Source organism: Orycteropus afer, unplaced genomic scaffold, assembly GCF_000298275.1.
Source record: "Orycteropus afer afer isolate SDZICR_OR568_19922 unplaced genomic scaffold, OryAfe1.0 scaffold00431, whole genome shotgun sequence".
Lineage (NCBI taxonomy): Eukaryota > Metazoa > Chordata > Mammalia > Tubulidentata > Orycteropodidae > Orycteropus > Orycteropus afer.
Window position 1 is genome coordinate 1,324,203 of NW_006922018.1, and position 17,116 is coordinate 1,341,318.

At 38.9% G+C, this 17,116-nt stretch overlaps 1 protein-coding gene across 1 annotated transcript in view; it reads left to right on the forward strand.

Moving 5' to 3' along the window:
• The window catches only part of RMND5A (required for meiotic nuclear division 5 homolog A), a 105,012-nt gene that overhangs the window by 81,108 nt on the left and 6,788 nt on the right, over positions 1-17,116 (forward strand). The window contains exons 3-6 of the mRNA XM_007954092.2: positions 5,778-5,912; positions 7,265-7,365; positions 15,459-15,625; positions 16,185-16,350. Of these exons, the coding sequence (XP_007952283.1) occupies positions 5,778-5,912; positions 7,265-7,365; positions 15,459-15,625; positions 16,185-16,350 (569 nt within the window). The remainder of the gene's footprint in view (positions 1-5,777; positions 5,913-7,264; positions 7,366-15,458; positions 15,626-16,184; positions 16,351-17,116) is intronic.

Here is a 17,116-nt window from a genome sequence, read left to right on the forward strand (position 1 = left end):
ATTTGGAAGACAGCCACCTGGCCAACTGACTGGAGGAGATCCATATTTGTATCCATTCCAAAGAAAGGTGATCCCACAGAATGTGGAAATTAAAGAACAATATCATTAATATCACATGCAAGTAAGATCTTATTGAAGATCATTCAAAAATGGTTGCAGCAGCATATTGACAGAGAACTTCCAGAAGCGCAAGCTGGATTCAGAAGAGGACATAAAACAAGGAAAATCATAGCTGTTGTCAGATGGATCTTGGCTCAAGGCAAAGAGTATCAGAAAGATGTCTACTTGTGTTTTATTGACTATGTAAAGGCATTTGACGTGGGATCACGACAAATTATGGATAACATTGAGAAGAATGGGAATTCCCAAACACTTGATTGTACTCATGAGGAACCTGTACCTTGACCAGGAGGTTGTCGTTCTAAGAGAACAAGGGGACACTGCATGGTTTAAAATTAGGAAGGGAGTGTGTCAGGGTTGTATCCTTTCCCCTTACTTATTCAATCTATATGCTGAGCAAATAATCCGAGAAGCTGGACTACATGAAGAAAAATGTGGCATCAAGATTAGAGGAAGAATCATTAACAACCTGAGATATGCAGACGATACAACTTTGCTTGCTGAAAGTGAGGATGACTTGAGGCACTTACTGATGAAGTTTGAAGAATACAGTCTGCAGTATGGATTACATCTCAATATAAAGAAAATAAAAATCCTCACAACTGGACCAATGAGCAGCATCACGATAAATGGAGAAAAGATTGAGGTCGTCAAAGGACTCATGTTGCTTGGTTCTACAATCAATGCCAACAGAAGCAGCAGTCAGGACATTAAATGATGTGTAGCACTGGGAAGGTCAACCGCAAAGGAACTGTTTCAAGTGCTGAGGAAGCAAGGATGTCTCCTTGAGGACTAAGGTGCGCCTGACGCAAGCCATGATATTTCCAATCGCCTCGTATGCATGTGAGAGCTGGACAATGAATAAGGAAGACCAAAGAAGAGTTGATGCTTTTGAGTTGTGGTGCTGGTGAAGAATGCTGAAAGTACCATGGACTGCTAAAAGAACTAACAGATCTGTCCTGGAGGAAGTGCAGGCAAGATGCTCCTTGGAAGCAAGGATGGCCAGACTGTGTCTCACCTATTTTGGTTATATTGTGTGAAGGGAAGGGACTGTTCCTTGGAGAAGGATGTCATGCTTATTAGGGTGGAGGGTCGACAAAAGAGGGGGAGGCCTTCAATGAGATGGATTGACACGTTGGCTGCAATGATGGGCTCAAGTATAGCGGGGATCGTGGAGCTGGCGCGGGATCGGGCAGTGTTTCATTCTGCTGTGCATGGTGTTGCTATGAGTTGGAAACGACTCGATGGCAGCTAACAACATAACAACATATGGACAGTTTGGGAGCTCTGGTGCCTACAGCTCTTGACTGCTAACCAGAAGGCTGGTGGTTCAAATCCACCACCCACTTTTCGGAAGGAAGGTTGGGCAATCTACTTCCGTAGTTACACTGTCTCGGAAACCCAAGGAGGGGTTGTTATGAGTTAAGTCCGACTCAGCAGCACATAACAACAAATATGGACAGTTCAGTGATGTCAATTAATGTTGTGCAACTGTTACATACATTACCACTCTCCTGTTCTGAGTTATTCCACCACTGTTAATGTAAACTCAGTGCTCCTTAAACAAAAATTCCTCATTTTCCTCTCCCTCTCAGTATCAGTTCTCCATTAAAACCTGTTGTTACCAAGTTGATTCTGACTTATAGAGGACCTATAGGACAAATTTATATGCTTCTAAAAAGGAAATACAGGTTTACTGGTGGGTCATTCTTACGAAAGGTAAATGGAGAGGAAATGGGATTGAACAGGCCTTGAGATCCCAATGGATTTGCTCTTCCTTCCCTGATGGTGCATGGATTAAGTGCTTGGCTGCTAACCAAAAGGTCAGCTGTTTGAACCTGCTAGCCACTCTGGGAGAAAGGTCTGCTTCCTCAAAGATTAACAGTCTTGGAAACTCTGTGGGGGCAGTTCTACTTTGCCCTACATGGTTACTGTGAATCCAAATGGACTCCAGGGCAACGGATTTGTTTTTAGGGGGAGATCACTCCAGATGTTCCAAGGTTCCTTCTAGTATCATTTCTCTTCTGTCTGAAAAACATACCTTAGCAATTCTTGTAGAGAAGTCTTCTGACAACAAATTCAGTTTTCCATCTTCTGAGAATGTCTTTGAATTATCACTGAATTGTAGAATCCCAGGTTGAGAGTTCTTTTTTCTTTCAGTACTTGAAATGTGCTACATTTTTTTTCTAGCCTCCATGGTTTCTGTTGAGATATCCACAGTCATTCTGATCATAGCTCCCCTTTAAATAATGCCTTGCCTTTCTTTGACTGCTTGCATTCAAAGATTTTCTTTAACTTTAGTTTTCAGCAGTTTGTGAGGTGTCTGGGCATAGATTTCTTTGGGTTTATCCTTTTTGGGGTTCACTGAGCTATTTGAATTTGTAAATTAGTGTCTTTTGCTAAACTTGGGGAAGTATTCTCCAAATATTTTTTTTTTCTTCACCATACTCTTTCTCCTCTCCTTATGGTTCTCGGATGACATGAATGTTAGATCTTTTTTGATTGCCCTACAGATCCCTGAATGTCTATTCTCTGCCCCCCATCTGTTTTCTGTTCAAATTGGATCATTTCTGTTGAACAAATTCACTGACTTTGTGCTGTTACCTTCATTCTACTGTTGTGTCCATCGAGTTAATTTTTTATTTTGTTTGGTGTATTTTTCTGTTCTTTTTTATATCCCTTATTTCTTTGCTCAGGTGTTCTGTCTGTTGTTTCAAGCACATTTGCCCTGATTTCTGAGAGCTTTTTTTGTAATAATTGCTCTGAAGTCTTTGATAATTCCAGTATCTGTGCCATCTTAGCATTTGTGTCTGTTCATCATCTCTTCCATATGAGTTGAGATTTTCCTGGTTCTTTGTATAACAAATAATTTTGTATTCTATTCTAGACATTTTGAATAATACGAGACTCTGGGTCTTACTTAAATCCTGTGGAGAATGTTGATTTTGTTTTAGTAAGCAATTGATCTTGCTGGGTTCAGGTCGCAAATTCTGACCATTGTTTTCTGGATAGCAGTTTCAATGTCATCTTTATTTCCAAAGCCATTATAGTGCTTTTCAGATTTGTCCTGTGTGTGTGCCACCCAGAGGCCAGTTTGGGACCTGGGAACTAGGTCTGTCCCCATTTGTTTTCAGAAAAAGTGTGTCGTATGCTGTTTAGGGTCAGATCCATGTATACAACTTGGGATGAACCCAGGAGTTCATAAACAACTTTTAAGAGGTCACTTTCCCAAGAGCTCTCACTCTCTTGATCTCCCGGGTACTTCCTCATTCCCTGGGGCCTCATTTACCCAGATCTCATGAACACTTAACCACACCTATGCCTGTATCTGGAGCTCTGGTAGCATAGTGACTAAGGCACTTGACTGCTAACCAGAAGGCTGGTGGTTCAAAACCCACCAGCCACTCCTCGGAAGGAAGGTTTGGGCAATCTAGTGATACTGCCTCGGAAACCCAAGGAGGGGTCTCTGTGAGTCAGGTCTGACTCCACAGCACATAACAACAACATGCTTGTATCTAGGGCCAAGTGGTGGAAAGACCAAGGGGAAAAAAATGCATAAGCCCCACCCCCCATTGGAGAAAATTGGTTCTCGCATATTTAGGTTGCCTGCTGTGGTAGGCAGAATTCTAAAGATAGCTTCCTGAGATTCCAGTCCCCTGGTTATTCAACCAGACAGTAACTGTTGTGAAGAGATGTTAAGGTTACTAAGCCACCACACAACCAAACCCACTGCGATTAAGTCATTTATGACTCATAGGGACCCTATAGGACACAGTAGAACCTACCCCCTGTGGTTTCCAAGGATGTAAATCTTTATGGAAGCAGACTGCTTTATCTTTCTCCCATGGACCGGCAGTGGGTTCAAACTGCTGACCTTTGTTTGGCAGCCCAGTGCTTTAATCACTACTCCACCAGAGCTCCTAGGTTACTAAACAGCTGACCTTAAAATAGGGAGATTTTCCTGGGTTATCTGGATAGGACCACATGTTATCACATGAGCCCTTAAAAGCAACAGAGGTAGTCAGAAGGGGAAGTTGGAGAGATTCAAAGTGCAGAGATTCTACCTGCTTTTGTTGGCTTTGAACATGAAGGGGGTCATGAGCCAGGAAATACGGGTAGCCTCTAGAAGCTAAGGACTTCTGGCCTGTAGTCAGTAAGAAAATGGGAACCGTAGTCCTGCAACTGTTTGGAACCAAATTCTACCAGGAACCTGAAAGAGCCTGGAAGCAGATTCTTCCCAGGGCATCTAGATAAGAGCCACGATCAGCAACATCTTGATTTTGGGCTTGTGGGACCCGGAACAGAGAAACCAGCTGAGTCTGCTGGACTTCTGAGCTACAGAACTAGGATGTGATACATTTATGTTGCTTTAAACTGCAGTAGAAAATTAATATACCTGTAGACTGCCTTAAGCTGGAAGTGCAAGAGAATGGAGGAAAAAACAACATATGATTTCCCCTATTCTTCTCAGTGGCAGAAGAACCCTTTCTTTGTTTTCCTTCCAGAAGAATTTGATAGAGGCTTCTTTTGGAGTTCTTTGTCCACATTTTGGTGCCTATTTCTAGGTTTAGGGTTAGACTGGGAGATATTGGAGGGAAAATATAGTAAATTGGTCACCATTTCTGTAGTTATTAGAATTCTGATCTTCTTCTCCAATCCATTTGCTGCTTTTCAGTGTTCTCAAATAAGTGCTCCACACATTCTGTCCGAGTTTTATATCTGCATTCAGTGGGAGAGACAGGGTAGAATGTACTTACTCCATTTTACTTGGAATTAAAATTCTATTAAAAATTAGAAATCTATTAATTTGTTATAGAAGAATATCTATTCCTTGTGTGTAGAAGTATGTAAGGGAAAAAGTGAAACAACCCCCTACAAGGCCCCACATCTCTCGTAGTAATTTCTGGTAATACGTTGGCATATATTTTTTCAGTTTTTCCCTCAGTATTTGCAGTTTTTTTTGGTGGAGGGAGATCATACTTTGGTAGAATTTTTTTTTTTCTTTTTCACTTAATGTTTTCTGAACATTTTCTCATGTCAGTACATACAGAGTGATGAAACTCACTTTTTAATTGTAAATAATAGCATTAGCAATAGAAACAGCTCTCATTTAATCTTTACAGTGGTCCAGTAAGGAAGGTACTGTTATTTTCTGTGCTTTAGATGAGGAGGCTGAAAGATAATTTGGCCGAGATTACACAGCTAGTATGTAATAGAGCCAAGATTCAGACCTAGGTAGATTGGTCTCAGAGCCTGCTCTCTTAGGCTGGTCATCCCCTTCCTTGATCCTGCAGTTTGGATGTGCCATAGATTATTCTGGGTTCTCACCTTTTTTTTTTTTTTTCCTCCCCCCTTTTTTTCCTATTATATCTTTGAAAATATTGCTGTAATATAATGCCTAGAAATCAGTTTATTCACATTAAATCTATTTATTTTTCCAAATTATCCCCCAAAAAAGGACCTGTTTACTCTCCCCGCAATACTTAATGAGAGTGTCAAGTTTTAGAAAAGAGCAGTGGAAACATTATTTCCTGTTGAGTACCCAATTTTTATGTGGCCTGAGAGTGAATTGAAGAGCATTCTTTCTGTTCGGTAGGGTAAAAATCTTACAAAGTGATGTATCCTAGTCAATTCATGGTTCATTCTCTCTTTTTCAGAATTTTGATTCTGACATTAGCAGTGTGGGAATAGATGGCTGCTGGCAGGCAGACAGTCAGAGGCTTCTCAATGAGGTGATGGTGGAACACTTCTTTCGACAAGGAATGCTGGATGTCGCTGAGGAGCTCTGCCAGGTAATCAGTTTGCAACTGGGAAGATGTGAAGAAGAAACAGGAGAACTTAGACTTTCTGTTATTTGCAGAGTTTTCAGTCTTCTGCTGGTCATAGATAGACTTTTAATATTCTAATTATTAGGGCTGACCTCCTTTTACTTAGGTAAAAAATTTTTTAATAGGTGAAAATTACAGTTCTAGAATTTACCTAAATTACTCTTTCCTTGTTCCTGGCCCGGAAGGTAGGTCCCAGGTCATAAACTAAGGGAGTCAGAAGTGATACCACTTTTTCCATTTCCTCTTTTGATGGGAAAGCTTAGTATGGCAGAGAAGAGAAGAGAGACAAAAAGGTTAATGTTTGTTCTTCTGCTCTAGCTCAGCTTATAGATGTTTATCAAATGAATTTCAAGCTAAAATTTACTTCAGGTGCATAATGTTTAACTTTTATTTTTATAAGACATGAGCTTGAAGATTTTTATAACAGTTTATTAATAACACCTAGTCATGCTAAAAACAGCTGCCATGTGTGGAATGTTTACCACAAGACAAGCCTTGCCTTTATTTTCCATAGCAGCCCCATAAGGTAGAAATTATTGTTCTTCTGCAGATGAGAAATCTGAGGTCTGGAGAAATAAGTAACTTGCCTACAGCTGTGTGGGTTCTTAGGGAAGCAAATTTGTGTGATTCCAAGCTGTGTTCTAACCTATCATGTTTAGGAAATGAAAGACTGTAAGGATTACATAATTTAAAGCCAGTCTGTAAACCAGACCTCTAATCTAAGCCTTTTGTATTTAAAACAGTTCAGATAAATGATACCTTGGGTTTTCCTCTGTACACGTGCGTTTATGTAAATTTCCTAAAGTAAATGATTAAGTTTGTTTGTAAGTATCAAAGGCCCAAAATAACAGTGGCTTAAATAAAAATAAAGTTTATTTCTCTCACACACAAATCAGAGATCTTAGGCAGCCCACAGCATAAACGGTAGCTTTGCTCCATGAACGAAGCTCTTAAGGACCTTACACTCCTTGTAACTTTGCTAGTCCCAGAGTGTGGGCTTTGTCTTCACGGTTCAGGATAGCGGCCAGAGCTCCAGACTCGTCTTTGTATCCTGGAAGGGGCAGAGAATTACATTTCATTGGCCAGAACCCAGCTGAATTCTATATTGCCATGTACCAGCTAAAATTTTGGGGCTGTACTATGGTAAAGAGGGAAGAATGATACTAGGGAGCAATTATCACTCTCTGCCATTAGAACTACATATTAAAAGAACATTATTTCTGGTGGTTTCTCCCATATACTATCTAGAATATGCTTTCACTACTATCTCTTCACCCTGATTATTGGTAACAAAAATTCTTTCTGTTTGTTTTCAGGAGTCTGGTCTCTCTGTAGACCCAAGTCAGAAAGAACCATTTGTGGAGCTAAATCGAATATTAGAAGCATTAAAAGTCAGAGTTCTGAGACCTGCTCTGGAGTGAGTTACTGAGATTATTTTTTCTGCAAGAAAATTTAATTAGAAAACACACTTATCTCACTTAGGTAGACTATAGAAATCAAGGGAGAGTTACTTTATTACTTTTACCAAAGTGAGATACAGGGAGCGTGCAATGTGAGGAAATGGTGAGGACTTACTTCATTGTTAATCTGCATTCCCATAAGAGAAAAGAGTTTCCTGTGTCCAAGCTATACTGTCACTTTATTTAGCATTATAACTGAAGTTCAGGAGGTCTCTTAGTTTGATATTTGAGCTTCCGGAGTATGTTGGGTTTTGTGATAATATTCTAGAAAATGATTAGATTGGTTATTGGAACTAAATGGTAGAAGAGAGCAAATATTGTTATGAAGGAACTCTAGCCTTGATACCACTGTAAACTTTGATGATTCACTGTGAACTTGTCACTGATAAGAATTACCTGAAATTACTGAGTAAGCTTTGAGAAATATTATCTTAGAGCAGGGTCAACATACTTTTTCTGTAAAAGGCCATTTAGTAAATAATCTAGGCTTGCAGGCCTCCTAAGGTCTCTGTTGTGTATTACTCCTTGTTTGATTTTATAACCTTATAAAAACCATTTTTGGCCATCTGATGTACCAAATAGGCAGCAGGACGTTTTTGCCCTATGTCCTTAGTTTGAGGAACAGGTAGAATTCTTGTATAAGTTTGCAAATTATAGATTTCTGTATAAATTATAAATATAAATTTGAGGTAGTTACTCTGTTTTTAAGATTTCACTTACAGTTTAATTGTGAGAGGTGTTTTTAAGCAGAGTTTAGATTATGACACACCCAAGAGAGAAATTTGGTCAGGTACCTCTAACACCCACCACTTAAACTAAATAATGACAAGCGTTCTTCTGTGTACTTTCATACTTTCCCCTTTATGGTTAAACATTTACAGGAGGAGAATGAGGGAGCCTAAATATAAAAATATAATGGGCTTCCCAGTTGTATTTTGTTTATCAATGACACTTTATTATGTTTTTGGGGAAAGTTTACACAACAAGTTAACTTCCCCTTTGACAATTTCTGCATAAATTGATCAGTGGCATTAGTTACATTTTCAAATTGTGTCACCATTCTCATTAATTGTGTTCTGTCTTAGTTGTTTTATAGTCATTAGGAAATTTTTGTATTCATTTCTCAGGTTTTCCATCAAACTTTTTTATTAAGCTTTTACTGTCTACCAGGAACTGTGCTGATCCTTCAGAGTACTTAAGGCTTTTTCTTTTGGAATGAAGAAAATTCATTAGACTCTTTTAACTAGTGTACTTTCTGTTTCTTATTGAAAGCTTTATCGTGTTGTTATTCGGTCAAGTTGGTTCTGACTCATTGTGATCCTATGTGACAGAGTAGAACTGCCCTCAAAGGTTTTTTGTTGTTGTTGTTGTTTTTAAGGTTTTTTGTGTGTGATTTTGGTAAAAGTTTACAGAGCAAATTAGTTTTCCATTCCCATAGGGTGTTCTAAGCTGTAAGTTTTATGGACAGATTGCTGAGTCTTTCGCCTGATAGATATGTCATTTATTTCTATAAATGTTTTCTTGTAGCCTCAAGCCAGTCCCTGTCAGGTAAAAGGATGACTTGTTCCATCACTTGGTGGTAACAGTTGGGAATACTATACAGTAAAAATTTTCTCATTTCAAAAATTTCCACATTTCAACCTGTGGAAAGGTAGTGATTATTGCTAACTCTTGTGTGCTTAATATGTGCCCAACATTGTTCTAAGTATTTTACGTGTATTATTCAATCTACATAATAACCCTTGGAGGTGAGTACTCAGTATTCCCATTTTACAGTGGAGGAACTGAAGTCTCAGAGATGCTGCATGAATAAAAAAGATGTGGAGTCAAAAGTATATGGGAAATGGTAAACAAATTCTGTTCTGTAAATTTGCACCTAAAGCACAGTAAAAAAATAAAGTGATCCAACTCATAGTGTGACCCCTCCTTAGGTTTCCAAGGCAGTATCACTACAGAAGTAGATTGCCCAGTTTTCCTTCTGAAGAGTGGCTGGTGGGCTTGAACCACCAGTCTTCTGTCAGGCAAGCACATGCGTTAGGCACTATGCCACCAGAGCTCCTAAATAAAGTGATACAAAGAAAAAAAGTGTATGGGAAATGCTATATATAATACTTCCTTAATACTCTCCTCTTAGAGAGTGACTTAAGTATATTAAATGGGCCATCAGTAATTGTACAGTGAAGAAATGCATTTAAATTTGTATAACCCAGTTTAATAACATGCATGTTTGACCAAAGAATCCTTATTTTCCCCAAAATAACATCTATTAGAACTTACAAAATTATATATATGGAACATAAGGTTGGAAAATGGTAGTCACATTCAGTGGAAATTTCCATTACTACAACTCAGACTTTTCCATTTCTTGCCTATTATTGATAGATGCAAAACAAATGTTAACTGTGTATCTTCTATAGGCAAGGTACAGAGAATTTTATGGGCACGTTGAAAATATGAGACACTAGTTTGTGGAACTGTGGTTCAGATACAAGGAGGAGAATAATCTGCAAACTGCATAGCATCATCTGTTTATAGATGGCTGGAGGAAGCATTATGGTGCACCCACAGAAGAAAAGAGGGAAATGGGATGCTGCACTGGTTCCTCCAGGCAGCCTGGGTAGTTGAGGAAGCAGAGGTCAACAACAGCCAAAACATTGGTATGGGTAGAAACTATAGACAACCTAGAAGAGAAGGAAGTCTGAAGAGTGTTAGCTGTTGGTTATAAATGCCAAGAGACTGTGGAAACATGGCAGGAAAGAATGGTGATATAGCAGAGAAAAGTGACCAAAGAAGTGTCAGGACCATGCCTTGTATTTCTGAGTTTTTTACAGATTTTTCTCTTCATCCACATTGGTTTATCTATCTTTAAAATTCCTCTTGGCACCTAGCATAGTGTTTATTACATAGTAGGCCTTCAATAAATGATAGAATTGTTTGAAGGAGAACTTGAACAAATGTGACCTACTCCTTCATGTGGCAGATAGAAGGAAAGCCAAAACCAATGTCAGTAAGAGAATAATACAAATTTAAGACAAAAGGAGTTATTAGAAAAGTAGAACCCATCTTCATAGCTGTATGTTAATGATTGGCATTGTGAAAGAAAGTACTATCTTTTTGGCAAACACTGTTGATTGTGTTCTTAAAGATGTCTCAGAGTAATAATACCTTGGTGAATTTGCCATAGTCTAGGAACTGACTTTCAGTCTTGCAGACTTGGAAATGTGTTTATGTTTTTTCCAATATCGTATAAGTAGGTCTGAGCTTTAAGAAACTGTGAAAACCCCCATTGCTAAATTACATACACAATCTGGTCTACTAATGGTCCGGAAACGAGCCTAGGTAGATGCAATTTAATCTTAATTTGTTGAGCATGGAGTTGAACAAGAGAGAGTTGTCACAGAAAATACTTCTTCATGGTCTCAGTCTAAAATATTCTGATGTCTTTATATCCACATTGGAGATAGCCTTGCAAAGATATTGGACAGTTTAAAGTTAATTGACTAAGACTCATTTTCCTTAGATGGTCCTTGGATTGTCTCAGTCTCTCCTTTCTTAGGCTTCCATTGCTAGCTTACCTTTCTTTTTTAGATTTATATTTTTGAAACATTGTTTTATATAGGAAACTTCCATATTTGACTTTTATGTTGGCATAAGTCATCTGAATAAGTACTACATGGACAAGTTCGAAAAATGGAAATTTACAAAAAGGGTTATATGATGAAAAGTAAATCTTTGGTTCACCCTGCCTCCTAATCACCCAGTTTCCCTCCACACAGGCAGTCACCGTTGACCTTTTTTCTATATAAGTATAGATGAATTTTTTATGCACAAATAGTTGTATATTATACACAATGTTCTGCAACTTGCTTTTAGCCACTTAACGTTTGAAAATTTATCTGTATCACTACATATAGAACTATCTCATCATTTTTTTTTTTTTTTTTTCAAGTGATGACTTACAATTCTGTTTTAGGGAGTATACCTCAATTGCCAGATTTGCTGCCTTCTTATAAGATGCTGAATTGCCCTCCATAAAGTTTATTGCAAAATACAGTCCTGTCATTATTAGAAGGGTAGTTTCACATCTTCCTTGTCACAGTTGGAGGTGAGGAAACAATGCCACCTTTTATTTTCAGTTTGCATTTATCTCATTAGTGAGGTTGAGCCACATCTATGTGCTTATTAGTCCACCTTCATTCTGGTGAAGGTCTAATCTTCTCCCATCTAAACAGGCTTTCTTAAGTTAGGAGAGATCACTACTAAGATAGGCAACCATTTCATACCACAAAGTCATCTCCAGGTGCTTGTGGGAGTATTTCACCACCACATCTAGGAAACCTCAAAGCACTTTTTTTTGGGAAGAATATAGTTCTGTTTGCTTCGGTAGAATGCCATAAGGGAGCAGAGGTATAATAACTGAATGGTTTTTTACAGAAGAAGAGGGGGAAAAATACTAATTTAGACCACAGGAGGGTTATTTATAAATTGGACAAGCTATGAACAGTGTCAGGCAGGCTGTAGGAATCTGGGAGGATTTCATCTCTAAGCCTACTGGGTAGGTGGGGGTGGAAATAAAAACCCCAGAGATGTGAGATGAGGCCGCCATTGTGGTTTCTTGGTGGTGGTTGTGATTAGTGGTCCTAAGGATAGAAAATACTTGCTTGGACATAGAGAAATGATAGTATTTAGAATAAAATACAGTTTGTAAGTGTAAAAGTTGTAGGAAATGAAAATAGAAGCATGTAGAGATGCCTGATCATGGAGAATTAACTATCATTGGAAATAAGGATGACAGGGATTATATAGTTTCTGGTGTTTGTTTTCTTGTTCTTAGTTGTGGCTTCTTATGAGTGGGCACTCTTGCAGATTCAAGCATTTATAAATGACCACATAGAACCATAGAGGAAACAAGGCTCTGATAGCTGTAAGGAACACAATCAAGGTTTGAACAAGTTGGATTTTTTCCAGAATTGTTGTTTATTTGGTTGTGTGTGTCTTAATTCTTAGGGGACGGAAGAAGAGTATTGTCAGGAAGGTGTGGACAAGCCATGACTATAGAGAAATTGAGAACTTTCTTACAAAGAAAGGAAAAATTGAAGTAAACTCTCCCTGAAATTGTTTAAAAGAATAAGGAGTTAAACTAGCTAGGAGGAAAGTGAACGATGGGAGAGAGGTAGGAAGACTGCATAGTTTGTGTTTTTAAAATGCTGATGCTGTTATTTTAAGTTTATCAAATCTCTTATTTTGTTGTGGGAAACTAGTAATAAATAAGCCAATTACATATTTAAGTACTTTGAAAAAGAAAAAGAAACCACTGACTTACAGAGCTGTGTACTCTAACCTGGTGACCACAAGACTATAAGGCACTTGTATTCATCTCTGCATTGCTAAGAACCCCATTTAAAGCTAAAAGTTGTTGTTTTTTTTTTAATAGATAAAAATGTAATGGTATAATTTACATGGTATTTTAAATAGCGTGTGAGGAGGACAATAACACCACTCTGAGATGAGTGAAATGTTAATTCCAATGGTGGACTCTTAACCCATGTCTGAGAGATTACCACTTGAAAATACCTCAGAAATGAAATGTTAGCTACCTTTCTACATCACTAAAGCAATGAGTTTGATTTTTAAAGCAAAGTTACAGGGTTCTCATTACTTACTTTGGCTGAACTTTGATTTTTGCCATTTCTGCAGTTCTGAATTTGATTTGGTCACTAATAATGTCCAGCCCAGTGCTGTAGGCACATAGCCACATTTGTGGAGTAAATAAATATCACTCATCCTGCTGAATGTCAGCTTTTACTCCCAAGTGTATAGTCCAAAGAATACTAGAAAAAAAAAACCACTGTGAAAGATTGTAGAGGTGTGTGCTGTAGGACTTGGCAAGATGCATTTTTTTATTTCAGTATTACCAGAAATAGACACCAATCCAAAAAAAACCAAACCAAACCCACTGCCATTGAGTCGATTCCGACTCATAATGACCCTACAGGACAGAGTAGAACTGCCCCATAGGGTTTCCAAGGCTGTGGCTATAAATCTTTATAGAAGCAGACTGCTTCATCTTTCTTCTGCAGAATAGCTGGTAGATTTGAACTGTGGACCTTTTTGGTTAGTAGTCCAATGCTTTAACCACAATGCCACCAGAGCTCTTTGACATCAGGCCAGACTGGCAAAATTTCAAGAGGAGATAAACAGATGAATGCTGTCAGTTATACTCCTGGGGGAGAATAGCTTATTATGAAGATGAAATCTTGTTTTTTTTAAAATTACTTTTGGAATAGTATGGAAATTCTAAATATGGAGTTAGCAATGTGCCAAGACTTTTTAGAGGTCTGAAAATTAATGCTTACTGTTTCTGTTGGATAGTTTTGTAGGTGGTGCTTTCTTCTACCTTAGCCACCTAAGTAAGCAGTATTGTTTGAGAGTCTCTTTATGGAAAGAAACCCGAAAGGTCCCCTTTTATTAGGAAAATGTGGTGGCGGTAAGCAGAGATCATTGTGACATTGGAGACTTTACTGAGTGTCATTTTGCTCCACAGTGTTTATCCTAACAAGGAGTAGTTCCAAAGCTGGCATTGCTCACATGGCCCACATAAAAGTAGTATTTCTTTATACCTGATTGTGGTTTTAGCAACTGGTTGGTATACTTTTCTGCTTTAGTGCTCACCTGACCTGGTCGTTTCAGCTCAAGATTGGTTATTTCACCTGTTTCTGTTTATACTACACGGGCCTGAGTCCCTGTGATTTGGATCATTCAAAACTGTGAATATACTTCTTTCCCTTCATGTCTGTACAAATCATTTTGACATAGGGTTATATACTGCGTGATACTTTTGTAGCTTTATCTTCTCAATTAAACTGAAAGTTCCTCGATCGGAAATACCTGTTTATGGTTTTTAGTCCAGAAGTGAGTAACACAGAATCTTTCATGGAAACAAAATTTAAAATAAATAGTTCCACTTCAGAGTCTTTGGTTCATTAATAAACAGTCTAGTTTAATAGAAAAAAAGTATTGAATCTAGGGAATTCAATCATGAATCTCATGGCTGATACCTGCTTGAAAGTGTGGCCTTGTCCATTCCAAATATGTCCTATAACACAAGGTCCTTCTTATCTTGCTTCAAAGCCATACTAAATATGTAATTATTATCTAACAGTGCTTTTTTTCCTTTCACTGGCTGAAGCGTATTTTCAGGTGTAACTCATACCTAATTGCCATCGAGTCGATTCTGATTCACAAGTATAGGATGCTATGGAAACAATCATTTTTCTAGTTTATTTCTGTGAAACTAGTGGACATAAATCCTGAAATAGGTAGGCAGTGAAGCCAAAGGGAAGAGCAAACTCAGCTAGACTCTCCAACAGTTTAGGGGTTAAATATGATTAATTTAGTTTTGAAGGAGCCCTGCTGACACTCTGAGCTGCTAACTGGAAAGTCAGCAGTTCAAACTCAATAGCTGTTCCACAGGAAGAAGATGTGACAGTCTGCTTCTATAAAGATTTGCAGCTTTGGAAATGCTGTGGGGGCAGTTCTACTCTGTCTATAAAGTCACTATAAGTTTTTAGGTATAGTTGGCATTATATCTGCTTTCTTTACAAAGTCTCTGGGCTTAGGGACTGATGTTACCAAAGACATCCTCAAGATGGCAGAGTAACCCTTTTTTTGTGTACCAGATTTCAAACTATTTTAATACACTTTGCCTGTGCCCAAGGAGGGGTTGCTGTGAGTCAGATCTGACTCCACGGCAGTGAGTTGTTTGCCTGTGTGCTCTTAGGAGCTCTGGTGATGTACTGCCTAAGGCACTTGACTGCTAACCAGAAGGCTGACAGTTCAAACCCACCAGCCACTCCTTGGAAGGAAGGTTGGGCAATCTATTTCAGTAGTGATACTGCCTCCGAAACCCAAGGAAGGGTCGCTGTGAGTTGGATATGACTCCACGGCAGTGCGTGCGTGTGTGCGTGTGCCTGTGCTCTTAATATAATTATATATTTTTACTGTTAATTATTTTCAAAATTCTTTTACTCTCTTTGTGCTTTTTCTTTAGGTGGGCAGTATCAAACCGGGAAATGCTCATAGCCCAGAACAGCTCCTTGGAATTTAAGCTACACAGACTATATTTTATTAGCTTGTTAATGGGTGGAACTACAAATCAGCGAGAAGCATTACAATATGCTAAAAATTTTCAGCCATTTGCCCTAAATCATCAAAAAGGTGAGTTTGGACTCAGATGTTGTCAACATTTAGAACAAGGCTATCTACCCTCCACTGGGATTTAACAGTTATCATTACCAGATGAAATACATTATTTGCAAGACAGGAGAAAGAACAAGGTGTGCACTTCTTGTTCCACCCCTACCTTGCTTCAGGCTGCTGTTGTAGCCACAACAAAGTGTGTGAGAGCCAGGATGGCAGCAGGCATCTCCAAGTGTCAGTGTGGTGTACAGCCAAGGATATGTGAGGATTCCATTTATGACATAATTGTTACTCTTCTAGATAATGGTAGTCATGCTGCTTTGTGTATAATAAAAAGTATACGTTCGATATTTATTACTTTGCTTTTCTTCCACTTTCTTCCTATGCTAGTTTTTTTTTTTTAATTTGGGGTAGGGGAAAAAGCTAAACTTAATATGAATTTTAAGACATAGTTAATAAATTATTTTAGGTTCCATCAGTTGGGGGTATATTTTTTGCCTTTTCTCAGCATGCCACCTGTAAACAAGCTGTATTTCAGATGCAATCACTCACACTTCCTCATCTGCCTCTCCTTCAGACATTCAGGTTTTGATGGGAAGCCTTGTCTACCTGAGGCAAGGGATTGAGAACTCACCATATGTTCATCTGCTTGATGCAAACCAGTGGGCTGACATCTGTGACATCTTTACACGGGATGCCTGTGCCCTCCTGGGCCTTTCTGTGGAGTCCCCTCTCAGTGTCAGGTATGGGAATTGACTCTGTTTGTTGTGGAAATATGCACTACATTGGTCAACTCCTTAACATGTTACCTAATTCTTGGTATTTAAAACAGGGATAACTTCTGTCTTTCTGAGTTCCCAGGTGTGCCTTGATAACAAAAAGAGTGCAGCTGGTATTTCGAGAGATCTTCATAAGTGGCAGTGACACACAATTTTAGGACATCAGTTCTCAAAGTTCCAACTGTAGTTTGGAGTCCCTGAGAGCCTTTTCCACTGTGTTGACATTTGCACAGATGGTTGAGAAGGCAGTGGTGGGTAAAACCACTAGAGCTTTAGCACAAGTTGGGAGAGTGGTACCAAACTCTACAAGTACTCATTGTATTCCTCACCACCACCTACTTGCAGTTTTAAAAATGCTAGTTTCACTTGATGTGGTCGTTGCATTTGTGTGCTAACTTGGCTGGGCCAGGTTGAGTGTCTGGACAGCTGAATGTAGTTCCCCATGGTGAGACTGGTAATTAACTCCATGGTGGAATCTATTGGCACAGCTGAGTAGCTGCTTTGGGTATGTGGTTTGCTTCCCACATATAAGAAGCAGCTTTGGGAATGGTCTCCATCTTGTGGCACGCTTGGACCCTGCTTGTAGCCGTGTTGTTGTTCAGCAGCCTGCCATATGGTTTGGTAACATCGAGACTATGCCATTTTATTTGTCGACCTTGGACTTGTTAGCCTCAGCAGCCAGTAGCTGCCTGAATGAAGAGATGCCTCTAGCTTCAGTGGGCCGGGAGCA